This window comes from Arachis duranensis, chromosome 1 (genome assembly GCF_000817695.3).
Source record: "Arachis duranensis cultivar V14167 chromosome 1, aradu.V14167.gnm2.J7QH, whole genome shotgun sequence".
Classification (NCBI taxonomy): domain Eukaryota; kingdom Viridiplantae; phylum Streptophyta; class Magnoliopsida; order Fabales; family Fabaceae; genus Arachis; species Arachis duranensis.
In genome coordinates, this window is record NC_029772.3 from 91,969,786 (window position 1) to 91,984,496 (window position 14,711).

At 33.0% G+C, this 14,711-nt stretch overlaps 1 protein-coding gene and 1 pseudogene across 2 annotated transcripts; both read left to right on the forward strand.

Annotated features, from left to right (window-relative positions):
• The first annotated feature begins 272 nt into the window (after positions 1 to 272).
• On the forward strand, positions 273 to 1,575 carry LOC110276279 (class V chitinase-like; annotated as a pseudogene).
• Positions 1,576 to 13,156: 11,581 nt separating this feature from the next.
• LOC107458904 (class V chitinase) lies at positions 13,157 to 14,673 on the forward strand. Of its 2 annotated transcripts, none has more exons than XM_016077124.3 (2): positions 13,157 to 14,270; positions 14,473 to 14,673. In XM_016077124.3, the coding sequence occupies exons 1-2, from the start codon at positions 13,221 to 13,223 to the stop codon at positions 14,530 to 14,532; spliced, it is 1,110 nt and encodes a 369-aa protein (XP_015932610.1). In that variant the 5' UTR covers positions 13,157 to 13,220; the 3' UTR covers positions 14,533 to 14,673. The 2 variants fall into 2 exon arrangements, with proteins under 2 accessions (XP_015932610.1, XP_015932605.1); XM_016077119.3 differs by having other exon boundaries at positions 13,159 to 14,310.
• The last annotated feature ends 38 nt before the right edge of the window (positions 14,674 to 14,711 follow it).

Here is a 14,711-nt window from a genome sequence, read left to right on the forward strand (position 1 = left end):
ACACGTCTAGTAGAGTATTTAATAAGAAAAATACAAAAATGCATACAATTAAATTAATACAGCTGCAGCATTAATGTGAAGCTGTATCTAGATTGTTAAAAGTTTCAAATCCATTGACTTGGTGTGGACACCTTGCATAAGTAAATAAATTAGCTTTGACAAATGATCACACATTTGCTTCACTGGTCAAAAACTTACATCCAATTCTTCTTTATAACTAAACAAATATGAAATATCAGAACCTATACACCCCATACACAAAAAAGAAAACTATGGCCAACTCCAATACTCTCTCACTTTCCACCTTCACAATCATTGTGTTGGTGCTGCAACTCAATTTCTTCTCATCAAATGCAGAAGCTGCAGGAGTGAAAGGAGGGTACTGGTATTATGACAGTGGTCTTGATGCTTCAGCCATTGATTCCTCTTACTTCACACATCTCTTCTGTGCTTTTGCAGATTTAGATTCAAACACCAACAAGATCACATTACCTTCATCCACCTTCTCAACCTTCACACAAACCGTTCAGAAAAAGAACCCTGCAGTGAAAACCCTTCTCTCCATAGGAGGAGGTGGAGGTCCTACTTTAGCATCAAAGTTTTCTACAATGGCTAAACAGAACAGTTCCCGCAAGACCTTCATAGACTCTTCGATTCAAGTAGCAAGAGCAAATAACTTCCATGGCCTTGATCTTGATTGGGAGTACCCTAACTCAAACACAGACAAGACCAACCTTGGTTTTCTCCTCAATGAGTGGAGAGCAGCCATTAAACAAGAAGCTAGAATCTCAGGAAAAACACAACTTTTGTTGTCTGGTGCAGTTTCTGGCTCCAACCAGATATCACCATTGCAATATTACCCTGCTCAAGCTATCACCAACAACATGGATTGGATCAACGTTATGGTCTATGATCTTTTCATTCCAGATGGGTATAGAAACTCAACACAGCCACCAGCACCGTTGTACAATCCAACTGGAATATTCAGTGGATCTGAAGGAATCAATGTTTCATGGATTAACCAGCTTAAAGTTCCACCCAACAAACTAGCAATTGGGTTACCCTTTTATGGTTATGCATGGACTTTGGTGAATGCTAATGTTCATGGATTGTTTGCTGGTGCTAATGGTGCTGGTTCAATTCCTTCTGGAGGTTCAACTCCTGTGTATAGGGATATCAGGAGTTTCATAAATAATGGGGCACAAACTGTGTATAATTCAACTTATGTGACAAATTATTGTTATTCTGGAACTACTTGGGTTGGTTATGATGATACTTAGAGTGTCTCTTCTAAGGTTAGTTATGCTAAGAGCATTGGATTGATTGGATATTTTGCATGGCAAGTTGGTGGGGACGATAATAATTGGACACTTTCCAAAACTGGTGAGTTCTGTGCTCTGTGTGTGTATAAATATTCGAATTAATTAATTCTTTGTTACAATATCAAATTTCTTTGGTTCTGTTTTCACATTCTAATTAGATGATAACTTTTCATTGTATTTGCAGCTTCTAGTATATGGGGACCTTAAGAACGAAGGCCACGGCTCATCAGATCAGGGGACAGGGCCTAACTGATGTAAGCTATATGTATAATAACAATGGCCAGGCGAGGGAAAATAAATAAGTAAATAAATGTTTCTATTTCTTAATGTTAAAGGTGGACAATGTTATATCAAACATATAAATAATCTAACCACTTTTACTTTTTAGCTTTGTATACACTATACAGACATTTCGATATGCGACCTTCAAACTTTCGTCAATAATACTACTATATATGTAAAAGCCATTTGTATATTATCCATGTAATAACATGTAGTATAAGATTCACATCAAACTATAAATGCTAAATTAAATATGAGAAAGTACAGGAAACAATACTTTTTTTTTAACAATCTAAACAATAAGTTAAAAAATTAATTTTAGTTTTAAAAATCAAATTTTGAATTAATTAAGTTTAATCATAATAAAAAAATTAATTTTAATTTTAAAAATTAAATTTTGAATTAATTAAATTTAATCATAATTTTGATTTTTTTTTTAATTTTGCCACAACTGCTCTCTCGCAATCCTGTGCCATTGGCACTGGTGTTGTATTGTGATTCCGGTGTCGTTTGCCGCTGCTGTCTTGTTACTTGTTTTATATCAACTAAATTGGATATTTATTTTATTATGTATGCAAATGGTTCTTTTCATTTTAAAATGGATGTTTATTTGAGTATACTGTTGGTATGTTATTTAATTTGCTTGATTCTACATGTACATATTTCGCAGGATATTCATTTTACTATGTATGCGGATGGTTCTTTTCACTAAGATGTGGATGTTCATTATTAAACACCGCTCATCAAAGAAAATTCTCAATTTCTTCTCCCTCCAATATAGTCTAAAAAAAATGGTACGAACGCAATAAAAGCACATGGGACTCATGGTGGGGAGGGTGGTGGTGTAATGACGGACTGGATCAGACTTGGCCATGAAGATGCGCGGCAGGGAGGACAACCTGGTTCGAGGCTGCGACAGCGACGACGTTGAGCAGGGACACAACGTTTGGGAGGACGCTGGGCAAAGGTGCGCTGGGGCAGCGGCAGAACAAAAAAGAAGAAGGTGGTTTAGTTGCGGTGACAGCGGGCGAATGCGGTGAGAAGCTTCATGCCGGCGACAATGAGCGGCGTCACAGGGGAGGCAGCGATGAGCGTCGTCACAAAGACCGCGGCGATAAAATGGTTGTGGTGAAAATAGGATTTAGGAGAGATAAAAGTGAAAATAAGTGAAGGTGTTATCGGGTTTGCAAGTACAATTCCTTGTTCAAGTTGTTCAAAACTTTTATTAGTATGGTATTAAGTATTAAAAAAATATTACTTTTATGCTAAAAACAGTTATTAAAATTAAAGACATATGTATCTTATGTTCTAAGGACACATATTAAGTTTACAAATTAAAAAAAATTAAAAATACAAAAAAATTTGTATTTATATTTTAATATATGTTTATAATAATAATAAGGATTAATTAGTTTCGTGTGCAGAGAGTTGTGTCGCTATTTTTTAAATAATAACTTATTTTTGAAAAGTTTTGACAATACCATACAATCTTAAAATTTTCCAATTGAAGGAACGAGATTTTGGACCACCGGGGCCGACAATATTTTTATTTCTTTCAATATGTATCATTTTTTATGATGATTTTAAAGCATGGCAACTTGTTATTACTAGAACTAGAATGAAAGGAATGGAGCAAAGTGTGTGTAAAATCTCGCTGGAAATAGATCATTATACAAGTTCCTATATACTACATGATTAATGTAAATACAATGGCCGTGATAAAGATCACAATGAAGTTTGCTTATATCTTAGTCCATTCTTTAACTAGATTTAAAATAGGTAAAACTCAATCAAACAGATATTGGCTAGATCGACATCTACTCAATTTTATAGAAGTGGAATGCGATAATATTATGTTAGTCCTATTTATTTGAATAAATAATTTATTCTTATATATTATTTTTTTCATTTAAAAAAGAGATCTCGACAATTTTTTTATTAAACGGAAGTTTGGTTATCCACCATTAAAGGTGGAATTACTCTAAAAAGTAGTTATCAACTCTATATTTACTGTGATAAATATCCTGACAACTTCAGGTATACTTCGAACCTAGTAGTCTACTGAAAACCTGCTTAAAATCTTTGCTAATTTAAGTATTGGAATCTTTTTGTAGGTAGAGGTGAGTACGGGTCGGTTTGGTTCGGGTTCAAGGTAAAATTAGAACCGAACCGATCAAAATATAATTGGTTCGAATTTACTTTTTTTTGTCATGTACCCGAACCAAACCAAACTGATTAAGAACAGATTGGTTCGGTTCGGGTAATTGGATACCCAATGAGTTTGAAATTCATAAAAAAAATAAATAAATTTTTATCTTAAAAATTCAACAAGTACAATAAATGTGTGACATCAATAGAAATAATCCAAACATGTTAAACACCAAATACATTAAAAACTAAACTCATTAAAATTCAAATATATTAATAGTGAATAATCTTTGTCTAATGGAAATACAAAAGTGCAATAAAAATATTAGAAGCTAAATACAAAAGTCTAGTGAATAATCATTCAAAGAAGCTAAATCAAAACACATTAAAATCCAAACGTTAAAAGCTAAATACATATTGACAATAGAAATATTTGTCTAATTTTTAAAGTGTTAGGATTACGAGTTGCAAAACTCACTAAAAGCCATATTTTTTTTATTTAATTAAGATATGATCGAGTTCATGGGTTGGTTCGGGTTTCGCACCCCTAGAACCAATACCTGAACCGATCACTAACAAAGGTCATCGGTTGCCGAAACGGGATTGCCAAAAAGATCATTGGGCTTCAAAGAAGGTTCTTGTGGAGTAAAAAAGATGGGAAAAACGGGATACTTCTGGTGAAATGGGAGGTAGTTCAAGTTCCGAAAAAGCTAGGTGGTTTGGGGTGGGAGATGCTCTAATTAGGAATGCGTCGCTTCTGTTTAAGTGGTGGTAGCGCTTTTCAAAGGAGGACTACCCGCTGTGGAAGAAGGTTGTTTGCTCTTGTAATCAGTTGGACCCGACGGTAATGTTATCAAACCAACCTTTGCCATCAAGAGGGGGGCCATGGAAAGATATCTGCCAGCTTAATATTAAGGAGCAACATGCAAGAGATGTGATGATCAGGGGTCTATCCATGGAGGTGAGAAATGGCAGAAACATTCGTTTTTTGGAGGATGATTGGTTACAAGGTGGTTCTTTAAAAGATTATTTTCCGAGACTCTTCTCTATTTCAAATCAACAAGGATCCGTAATAGGGGACTGTGGGTTTTGGGACGGGTTAGAGTGGGTATGGGACTTCCAATGGAGGAGAGACCTCTTCCAGTGGGAGTTAGAGTTGCTCAATCAACTTCACGACCGGTTACAGGTTGTAAGGTTATCGGTTGATAGAGAGGATTCAGTTGTGTGGAAATATGATAAACTGGTATTTTTTTTACTAATTCTTTTGTACAGGTGCTTCAGAAAGAGATTCTCGCAGCCGACATCACAAGTTACAACTTCACAAGCTCCATTTAGAAAGGCTTGGTTCCTCCAAGAGTTGAACTATTTGCTTGGTTTGTGCTAGTAGGTAGGGTCAACATGAAGGAGAGGCGCAGTAGACTTGGCATTATTAATCACCATGATAATATTTGTGTATTGTGTAAAAAGGACATAGAATTTGTACATCATTTATTTTTTGCTTGTGAGTTTACGTGATAGGTGTGGTGTGCTTGGTTGACGTTTACTGATAGAGCATGAGCCATCCCAGGAACTGTTAAAGAGTTCTTTGAGAGTTGGACTGGAGTAACAGGTGGAAAGTCTGAGCAAAAGAAATGGCTGATAGGATTCTGTGCAATTGTTTGGAACATCTGATTAGAGCGGAATAGCAGAGCTTTCCAGAGAGTAGAGACAAGTGTTGAAGGAGTAAATATTCTGTCCTTCTTGAGTTACAAAGAATGGTGTGGAGTTGATCCGTTTGGTTGTTGATGGCAATGTCGAAGATGGCAACGGATTACAATTTTATTGATGTTTATATTTTGTTTTATTTGTCCTTCGTTCCTGCCGCTCCACTTTATTGTGTTGAGCTACCTATGTTCAAAAAAAAAAAAACAAAGGTCATCGGTTTGGTTCAGTTTGAGTTCGGATGGGTAATCGGGTACCCGCTACCCGTGCTCACCCCCTATTTACAGGTACCACCCCCTCTTCTCCTTATGAGAAACTCGGACGGCAGCACCTAGATACCAGTAGACATCGGACGCTATCCCAAAAGGAGTCTGGGCCTCACGTTCAGGCAGAAAACAACCCAATTTTAGATAACACTCAGAACAAAGTTATATCATCATCAAGTAAATTTCTTTTTTAAAAGAGTTTGAGAGTAATTTTAAACGAGATTATACCTTTGTCTAAGAAATTCCTATACTTTTAATTTTTCTTTTTTATTAATTGTTCAATTTTTTTTAAGTCACTAAAAAAAATTATACAAGTTCCTATATACTTTTGATAACTAAGTGATCGACTTATCAACTTGTCATATAACTAACGAACTGTCACAGCCCAAAATGAGTCATGATTGGTGCTCACCCTCGCGGGATCGCGATCCTTTGTCCCGGCCATTGTAGCACGTGTGTCGCCCAGGGCATAAGGGGCATGATGACTTGACGTCATCTTCACCTTCCTCCGGCTTATCACCGGCAGTCTGCTCAGGGTTCCAAACTTCATGTTGGCAACTAAGCACGAGGGTTGCGCTCGTTGCGGGACTTAACCCAACACCTTACGGCACGAGCTGACGACAGCCGTGCTCAGGAAAATAGTCCCCTAACAAACCTAACAAATTCGAATGTAAGATAAATAAGAAGGTTACAAATATTTTTGATAAATTTACAATTTCTATAATGAATAATTACATATTTTTAACAAAAATAAAATAAATAAATATGGATGGATCGTGCCTGTGACATATAGAGCAGATGACGTCTAAGAACTCAACAAAGAATAGATACACATTGCATATATTACTCTTGAATAAAAAGGCTCACATAATCAAATATTTATTCCTGAAAAATATTTTTAGAAAAACGGATTGAGTCTTGCAATCCAGTGACTAGACAATACATCTATAATTCACATAAGACCATATAAACATTATTATAAAAATAATTTTAATTAGAAAATAATAATTTATATGAATAAGTGAATCAATAAGGGAATTCTCATACAGAAATCAAATAAAAAAATCACACTTGGGCCGTTGGGCGGCTCTACCTCTATGGGTAGCCCTTTCCTCTCGTGTGTCCGTAAGGGATAACAGATCCAACATGTGGCCTACACGTTAGGCTAGCAACGCCCCTGCTAACTGAGTTCTGAGCCAGATGCATCTAGGTTAACGTCATAACCGCCGTTAACTACGGTTTTCTAATACGAGCCTCTCAAACCAATTCAAAACATATAATTTTCAAATACAACCAATCTTTGATCTTTCAAATATATACAATATCAAATCAAATCAAATAATACTTTCTCATAAAAAAAATCCTTTTCAATCATATGAAATTTTGAATATATTTTACAAATTCAGAGTATATAAGTGAGTATCAACAATGCTTCAATGTTCCAGAAAGTCAGAAACACATACAAATAAAATCGAATATTCTAAAGTAATACAAAACTTCATCAAACATGTATACAGTCTCATGTGCATATTGAAAATTTGAATTTTACAAAAATAAATATTTAATTCTAATAAATCCATTATTAAAATCAAATTCAAATCCTTTGCTGGTAACTTGTAAGTATAGTCATAAATTCAAGCAGTATATATCAAAATAATGATAAATGTAAAGCCTACTTATAGTGTGGTTCTAAGGACCGAAAATACCAAACCCATTAAAGGTACGAAAAAGCACAAAATTTAGACTGGGATAGTAGCAATAACTTCAATTCTCACTGTAACATCAACAAGGGGATGGAGCATCGGCAGCTCTAGTGACCCTTACCGACAAGGACAGAACCGGCAGAAGCAAAACGAAACTAGGGCAAACTTGTAGAGTTTTCGGCAGTGGCTTCTGGTGACGTCAGTGCAGTTTCCAGTGACCAGAGCCGCGGTGGCGTAGCCTGCAGCAACGGTAAAAGCACACCAGCTCCCCCTCCTCTCTCTCTCTCTCTCTCTCTCTCTCTCTCTCTCCCCGAAGCCCCATACCCATAGCCGCAACAGCGACGACGAAGAAAGCCTTCCAACGGTGGCAATAAGGCGCGCAGCAACGAGATGTCGTCCCCTTGCTCTATTCTGTATGTTGCGTCTTTCTCTTTCACATGCGGTGGCTTTTTGTGGTGGCGATGGAGTCCTCAACGACGGCAGTGGAAGCTCCAGCTGCGGCAAGGACAGTCTCCAGGGGCTACGACAGGGACGGTTGGACAGCGCCTCCTATCTCGCGCTTCTTCCTTTCTCCTTCCCCCATTTCCTGTTTCGATCTCCTTTTTCCTCTCTCTTCCTGATCCGTGACAACGATGATAACAGCGGCTTCCATTTCCGCCGGTTCAGCGTGCAGCGTGTGAGGTGAGATGAAAGTGTTTGAGTTAATTTTGAAATTAGAATTAGATTTGTAAAAAGAGAAGTAAAGGTAGTTTGGTAATTTTAGTAAAAAATAAAGGATAAAGTAATAATTGAAAATTAAATTAATTATTTTTTAGAATATTATTTATTTATAAGCTCAGCCATTAGTTTCAAATAGCTATTCTAATTTAAAAATTAGAGATAATTTAATTATTTTTCTTAATTTATAAAAATAACTTTAAATATCTTAAATAAAATAATTTCTATAATAAAAAGTTCAATTCTAATAAAAAAAACTCATTTACAATTTAAATTTTCTAAAAATAAGAGGTGTTACACAAATCAACTTAATTAATCATTGTAACACTTTCTCTATGACCTACCCTTTTAATTTTTTTTCCTAGTCATAATCACTTACTACAAATAACCATTATTTTGTTAAATACTAATGTAACATTAAATATTATTGTGATTTATTTCGTTCTAATTTTTTTTATTATATTGAGATCTTTAAACTTTATAAAAATAAAATATATAAATTTCTATTTTAGTTTCTACCTTTATAAATTTTAAAGAGTTTAACGTAATAATTTAAAAACAAAAAAAAACAAAAAAATCTGACGTAAAATTTTTTAAGAATTTATTTGGAATATTTTATTTTAATAATTAATTTTTATGGATAATTTTAATAAATACTTAATATGATAAATTAAATGATTAATTATTTGGAACTTGACAAAGCTGAGGCTGCTATAGGCAGATTAAGGCCGCCATTATTAATTAATTATCTCCTGCAGTAGATCAGATCATCCAGTTCACTCTCGAGATCGTTGTTGTTTGATTGGATGAGGGAGCTGAGGTTTTAACATAGGACATCACGGGGGAAAAAAATAGGTGTCATATATATTTATTTTAATTTACAATATTTTTTTTAAGATGAGTATAAGATATACACAATAACACTTATTTTTTATATTAGGAAAAAAATGGCATTTTACAATGTTATTGGAATATGATGCATTTAACCAAGATGTAGAGAATACAAATTCAATTATGAGATTTATCAAAACACAAATTTAAAGTAATTTTTAAAAATTTTTAATGCACAAATTTGAGAATTCGATTTGTGTAATTCTCTTAAATCAGACTCTCAAATTTATATACTTCACTTAAATTGGATTTTTATAATTCTTTCCTCCCTTTAATAAATCCAACTTTTAGATTTATGTAAAAATATAAAAAATCTAAAATAGAGCTTTTGAATTATCTTTTCTAATTTAAAAAAAAATTCATAATGATAGAAACATCCATCCTTTCATAACGCATATCATTTTTTTTTGTGGACAACAGGGGTCAAAAGACCCCAAAGGAAAAATAGAAAAGAAAAAACAACTAAGACCCTCTAAACCTAACAGTTCCAAAACAATCTAAATTCAAAGTATAATAAATATCTAAGGGAGGGACATTATAGATATGCAAGTCAAAGGGAAGCTCTTGTCCCTTTTTTGCTAGGAGATCAGCCGAAGAGTTTGCTTCACTCATAACATATTAAAAACTTCATTATTAAAAAAAATAGTCAAAAAAAAAAAACTCCAAGATGAGATTCATGTATAGAGAGTAAAAAGTTAAAAAAAATTATAAATAATTTTTTTGACAATTACTTTAAAAGATAACGAAAATTTTAATAAAAAAATATATTTTTCGGTCCTTAATTTTTACTTTTGTGAAACTAATTAGTCCCCTATCAATATTTTTTCTTTGTATTAACGGAATAAACTTACATAACATGTTAAACTTTTAATTTATTCATTAAGAGTTAATTAGGATTGATAAATTCTTTTTTGTTAGAAGACTCCTTATTTTTTAGGAATAACTGTCAAGGCTGTTTAGTTTTTTTGTTACCTTTTCAACTATATTGACTAAATTTACTGTGTAAAACTAAAAATTTTTAGTAATTTTTAAATTATTTTTACTTATAAAAATTAAATAGGGGATATACTAGTGATTAAAACATAAATATATTTTAGAGAGAGATCATTGACAAAAAGGCTAACCAATCTCACGAAGTTAAATATTAAGAACTAAAATGAGTATTTTTTTTTTGTATGTTGGGAATCTCGTAGTCTTTTGAAAAAATTATGAGAGATCGAGATAAGTATTCACCCAAAATTAAAACGAGAATAAAATTAAACATAAAATCGAGAGAGATAAAAAGAAAAAAATTATAAAAAAATTATATATTATACTATGAAAGATTTTTAAAAAGGGACATTATTTTCAAATAATAATTAAGGAAGAAGCCAAATAAAGGTGCAGCGGCTGACAAGAGAGATTCCTGGTACATATTATTTCTTTTGGTTCGTTCATGTGAATTGGTATAGTTTTATGTAAGTTTATTAAGTTCGATGAATCAAACTATTACTAAATAATTTAGTTTTCAGGGTAAAATATTGTTTAGCAAATAATTTGTTGAAGTTGCTGTAGGGGTTGTTTAATAACAGATTGTCCACATGCCTCTATAACACACACACAATAATTTAAAATGCTAATATAAATCATGTAATTACACAATCAATAATAATGTTTCGTACAAGAAGCTGAGCTCTTTTTATAGAAACTATATGAACGATGTTAGGAACTAAAAGGGTATTAGTAAAAAATTAGTCAAATACTTTCGAGTGAATTTAAAATCTTTACGAGTTAATATATATAGATGTTTCTTCTGCTAAATATCAGAAGGTTTCTTTTACATATTAAATAGATGTTCTTTTATATATTTTTCGAATTTTTTTGTATTACAAATGTGAATGTCTCTAACTTTTTAAAATTTTCATAATTTTTTTTTAAATTTTATAGATATTTAATTATTTTTACTAAAATATAACTAAATATTTCTTTTGTTAAGTATTAGGATGTTTTTTTTCATATTAAATGAATATTTTTTTTATATTTTTGTAATTGTTCAAGAATTCCTTTTAACTAAAATCAAGTGTGTAGTTTGAAGTCTCTTTAATCATCAACTACAAACGTAAAACGTGGTTGTTATCCCTTTAATGAATGTGGTAAAGGCAATGTTTAATATTGTTACTGATGTAGTGGTGTACACCTAGTATAGCTTTTGTGTGCCAGCTGGCACTTGGAGAACCTAGGGTCGCTCACCTTCTTGAGCTTCTCCTCCTCCATTCCAATCTTAATGAGACCGCCTGGTGGACCTTGGTGTCATAGGCCACGTGGTATGACTCCAAACTGGGAATCCTCTGCTGGACTTGGTCGATCCAGGCCTTGTCCTCCTCCAGGAACACGGTGCGCTCGTCGTAGTTGAGAGACGTCCACATGAGGCTGTCGTGGCCCAGGTCGAACAAGTTCAATTTCATCTGCAACGGCGGCTTCGGTAACACATCTGATTCATGAAAGGGAAGCGATTCTTGTCAACGGTGGCAAATCTGGCGAGTCAGATGTCGGTGATAAAAGAAGAGTGGGTCGCGGTGGGAAGGCGGAGAGGGCTTGACGATGAGAGAGAGGGGTTTGTGTGTGTGATTGTTGGAGGTGGGTAGGTTAATGTGAGAGAGAAGAGGAAGGCTTTTATAGGTTTTAATTAGGTTTTCTTAATTATTTTAAATTTTTTAAATTTTGAATTTAAAAAATTTAAAATTAATTAATTATTAATATAAATTAATGTAATTTTGTTTAGATTTTGACTGATAACCTCTTGATTTCGTATACTTTTCTAATATTTTAAGTGAAAAGTTTAGCTACGTCAACATTATTAATTAAAAAATACTTTTATAAAATATACAAAATTTTAATTTATCTGATAAAATTTTTTATAAAATATTAAAATTTTAATTTTAACTAAGTCATAAAAATTGTGTTTTTATTTATTTTTTAATTATAACACATCTAATAATATGAAGTTATATACAAAATATTTTTAAAACACATCCAAAATTATAAAATTATAGAATTTAAATATAAACGTTAATAATACAATTAGTCTTTTGATTTTTGATTTGATAAAATGCAACTAATATTTATTATTTAATTATTAGTTGGATTTTTTCTTACTTATTTAAACATCAACGTTTTCAAATAAAGTAATTCATACTTAGTTAGTTTGATTAAAGAAGCACAAAAAATTACAAATTTAAGTAAAAAGATGTAAATGGTATGTTTATATTTTTTTAATTGTAATACATCTAAAAATATGATGTTATACATAAATTATTTTTAAAATACATTCAAAATTTAAAAATTTAAGTAAGAATATATAGATAGTATGTTCATAAATTTTTTTCTTCAATTATAACACATTTAAAAATATAATGTTATATATAAATTATTTTTTAAACACATCCAAAATTATAAATTCTAGCATTTAAATATAAACACTAAAAATATAATTAATATTTTGATATTTGATTTAATAAAATGTATCTAATATTTATTATTTTATCACTAGTTAGATTTATTTGTTACTTATTTGAACATTAACAATTTTAAAATTATTAAAATCAATATTTAATTTAAATTTTTTATAACTTATGAATAAAAATATATCTAACATGTATTATCGTAGTATTAGTTGAAATTTTTATTATTTATTTGAACATTAGTATTTATTCATTTTAATTTTTCTACTAATGTTATTGTTTGGTGTTTTAGCTAATGTTTAAAATTAGTTTATTTCGTAAGTTTATTACGCATACATAGTTGTATTTATTTTACTTTTTAAAAATTATTATAATAAAAAACTGAATATTGTACCATTTTTAAAACATACTTAGTTAAGCCGGTTAACTATCATGGTTAGCGTAATAAACATTTACCATGACTCAATTAGTGACTTCATCGTGTATCACCACAGTCAACGAATATGGTCTTCTACCCCTTCAGGTGTCGTCCATAGATTGGCTATTTCTCCTTAGCCACCGATTCTCTATATTCACCACAGATGTCACCATCTTAACATTATCCATAGATCTACAATTTTCAAATCCATCCACTTGCTTTGCTTACTTAATTAATTGATTTCATTTTCTTCTTACTAAGTGAACTTACTAGAGAGTCTATGTATATATAGCAATGACTAGCGAACAAAATATGCATAATAAACAAGAAAAATGGGCATAAAAAAGATAGCAATAGCGAGTTTCACAACCATTGTTGTGTTGTTATTCCAGCAAAGTTGGTTAGCATGGGGACAAGTTAAGGGAGGTTACTGGTACTACGACAGTGGGGTGGATGCTTCATCTATTGACTCATCCCTCTACACTCACCTCTACTGTGCTTTCGCCGCCCTTGATGCCAACACCTTCCAAGCCACCTTACCCTCCAATGTCTTCTCTACCTTCACTCAGACCGTCAAGCGCCGGAACCCTAACGTCAACACCTTTCTCTCCGTTGGCGGAGGCTTCGGCGGCAACTTGTCCCTTCACTTCTCCGCCATGGCCAGCCAAAGCAGCACCCGCAAGGCCTTTATAGACTCCACCATCCAGCTAGCCAGATCCAACGGCTTCGGAGGTGTGGATCTCGACTGGGAGTACCCTTCCTCCGACGCCGACAGGAACAACTTAGCTCTCCTCCTCCAAGAATGGCAAGCAGCTAATCAAGAAGATTCTAGAAACACCGGGAGAGCGCCGTTGCTTTTGACAGCTGCCGTTGCTGGATCTAACCAGATATCTTCGTTGCAGTATTACCCTATAGCCGCCATTAACGACTACACGGACTGGTTGAACCTTATGGTGTACGATCTGTTCATTCCGGAACAGTATCGTTCTTCGACACAGCCACCTGCACCGTTGTACAACCCTGGAGGAGTGTTCAGTGCAGATGAAGGGGTTTCGTCGTGGATTGGACTCGGAATTGCCGCTAATAGGTTGACTTTTGGGTTGCCGTTTTATGGATATGCATGGAATTTGGTGAACCCTAATAATAATGGATTGTTTGCTCCTGCTGCTGGTCCTGCTCAAAGTTCCACCGGGAGCATGACGTATAGGCAGATTAGAGATTTCATAAACAATCAAAGGCCACAACAAGTGTATCACTCAGCTTATGTGACAAATTATTGTTATTCTGGGAATACCTGGATTGGTTATGATGATACTCAGAGTGTCTCTGCTAAGATCATATACGCCAAGGGCAGAGGAATGGTTGGATATTTTTCATGGCAGGTTAGTGGGGATGACACCTCTTCCACCCTTGCTAGAACCGGTTAGTGTTTTCTCTTTTCTCAATCAATACATACTAATATAAATATCCAAACATTCGTTAATTTAAGATAAATTTTGATTGTTTTTGGTTTTTTTTTTTATTATCAAATATTAAATATATACGGTTTAATTAATATATGTTTTAATTTGAATATATATGCAGCTTATAATACTTGGGATAGCAGCTTACGCGGAGAGCAACAGGGTTCAGCTCAGAGGTTGACAGAAGCTAAATAATTAGTTTGATGAAGCCAATGAAAGAATAATAACGAGTTTGGAAAAGTTTAGTAATAAGTAACTTTATTAAATTTTAGTCGATATATAATTAATAAAAAAATAAATAATCTTATATTATTGGATGAAATCTCACACTATTATAAATATTATTAATAATTATTTAAT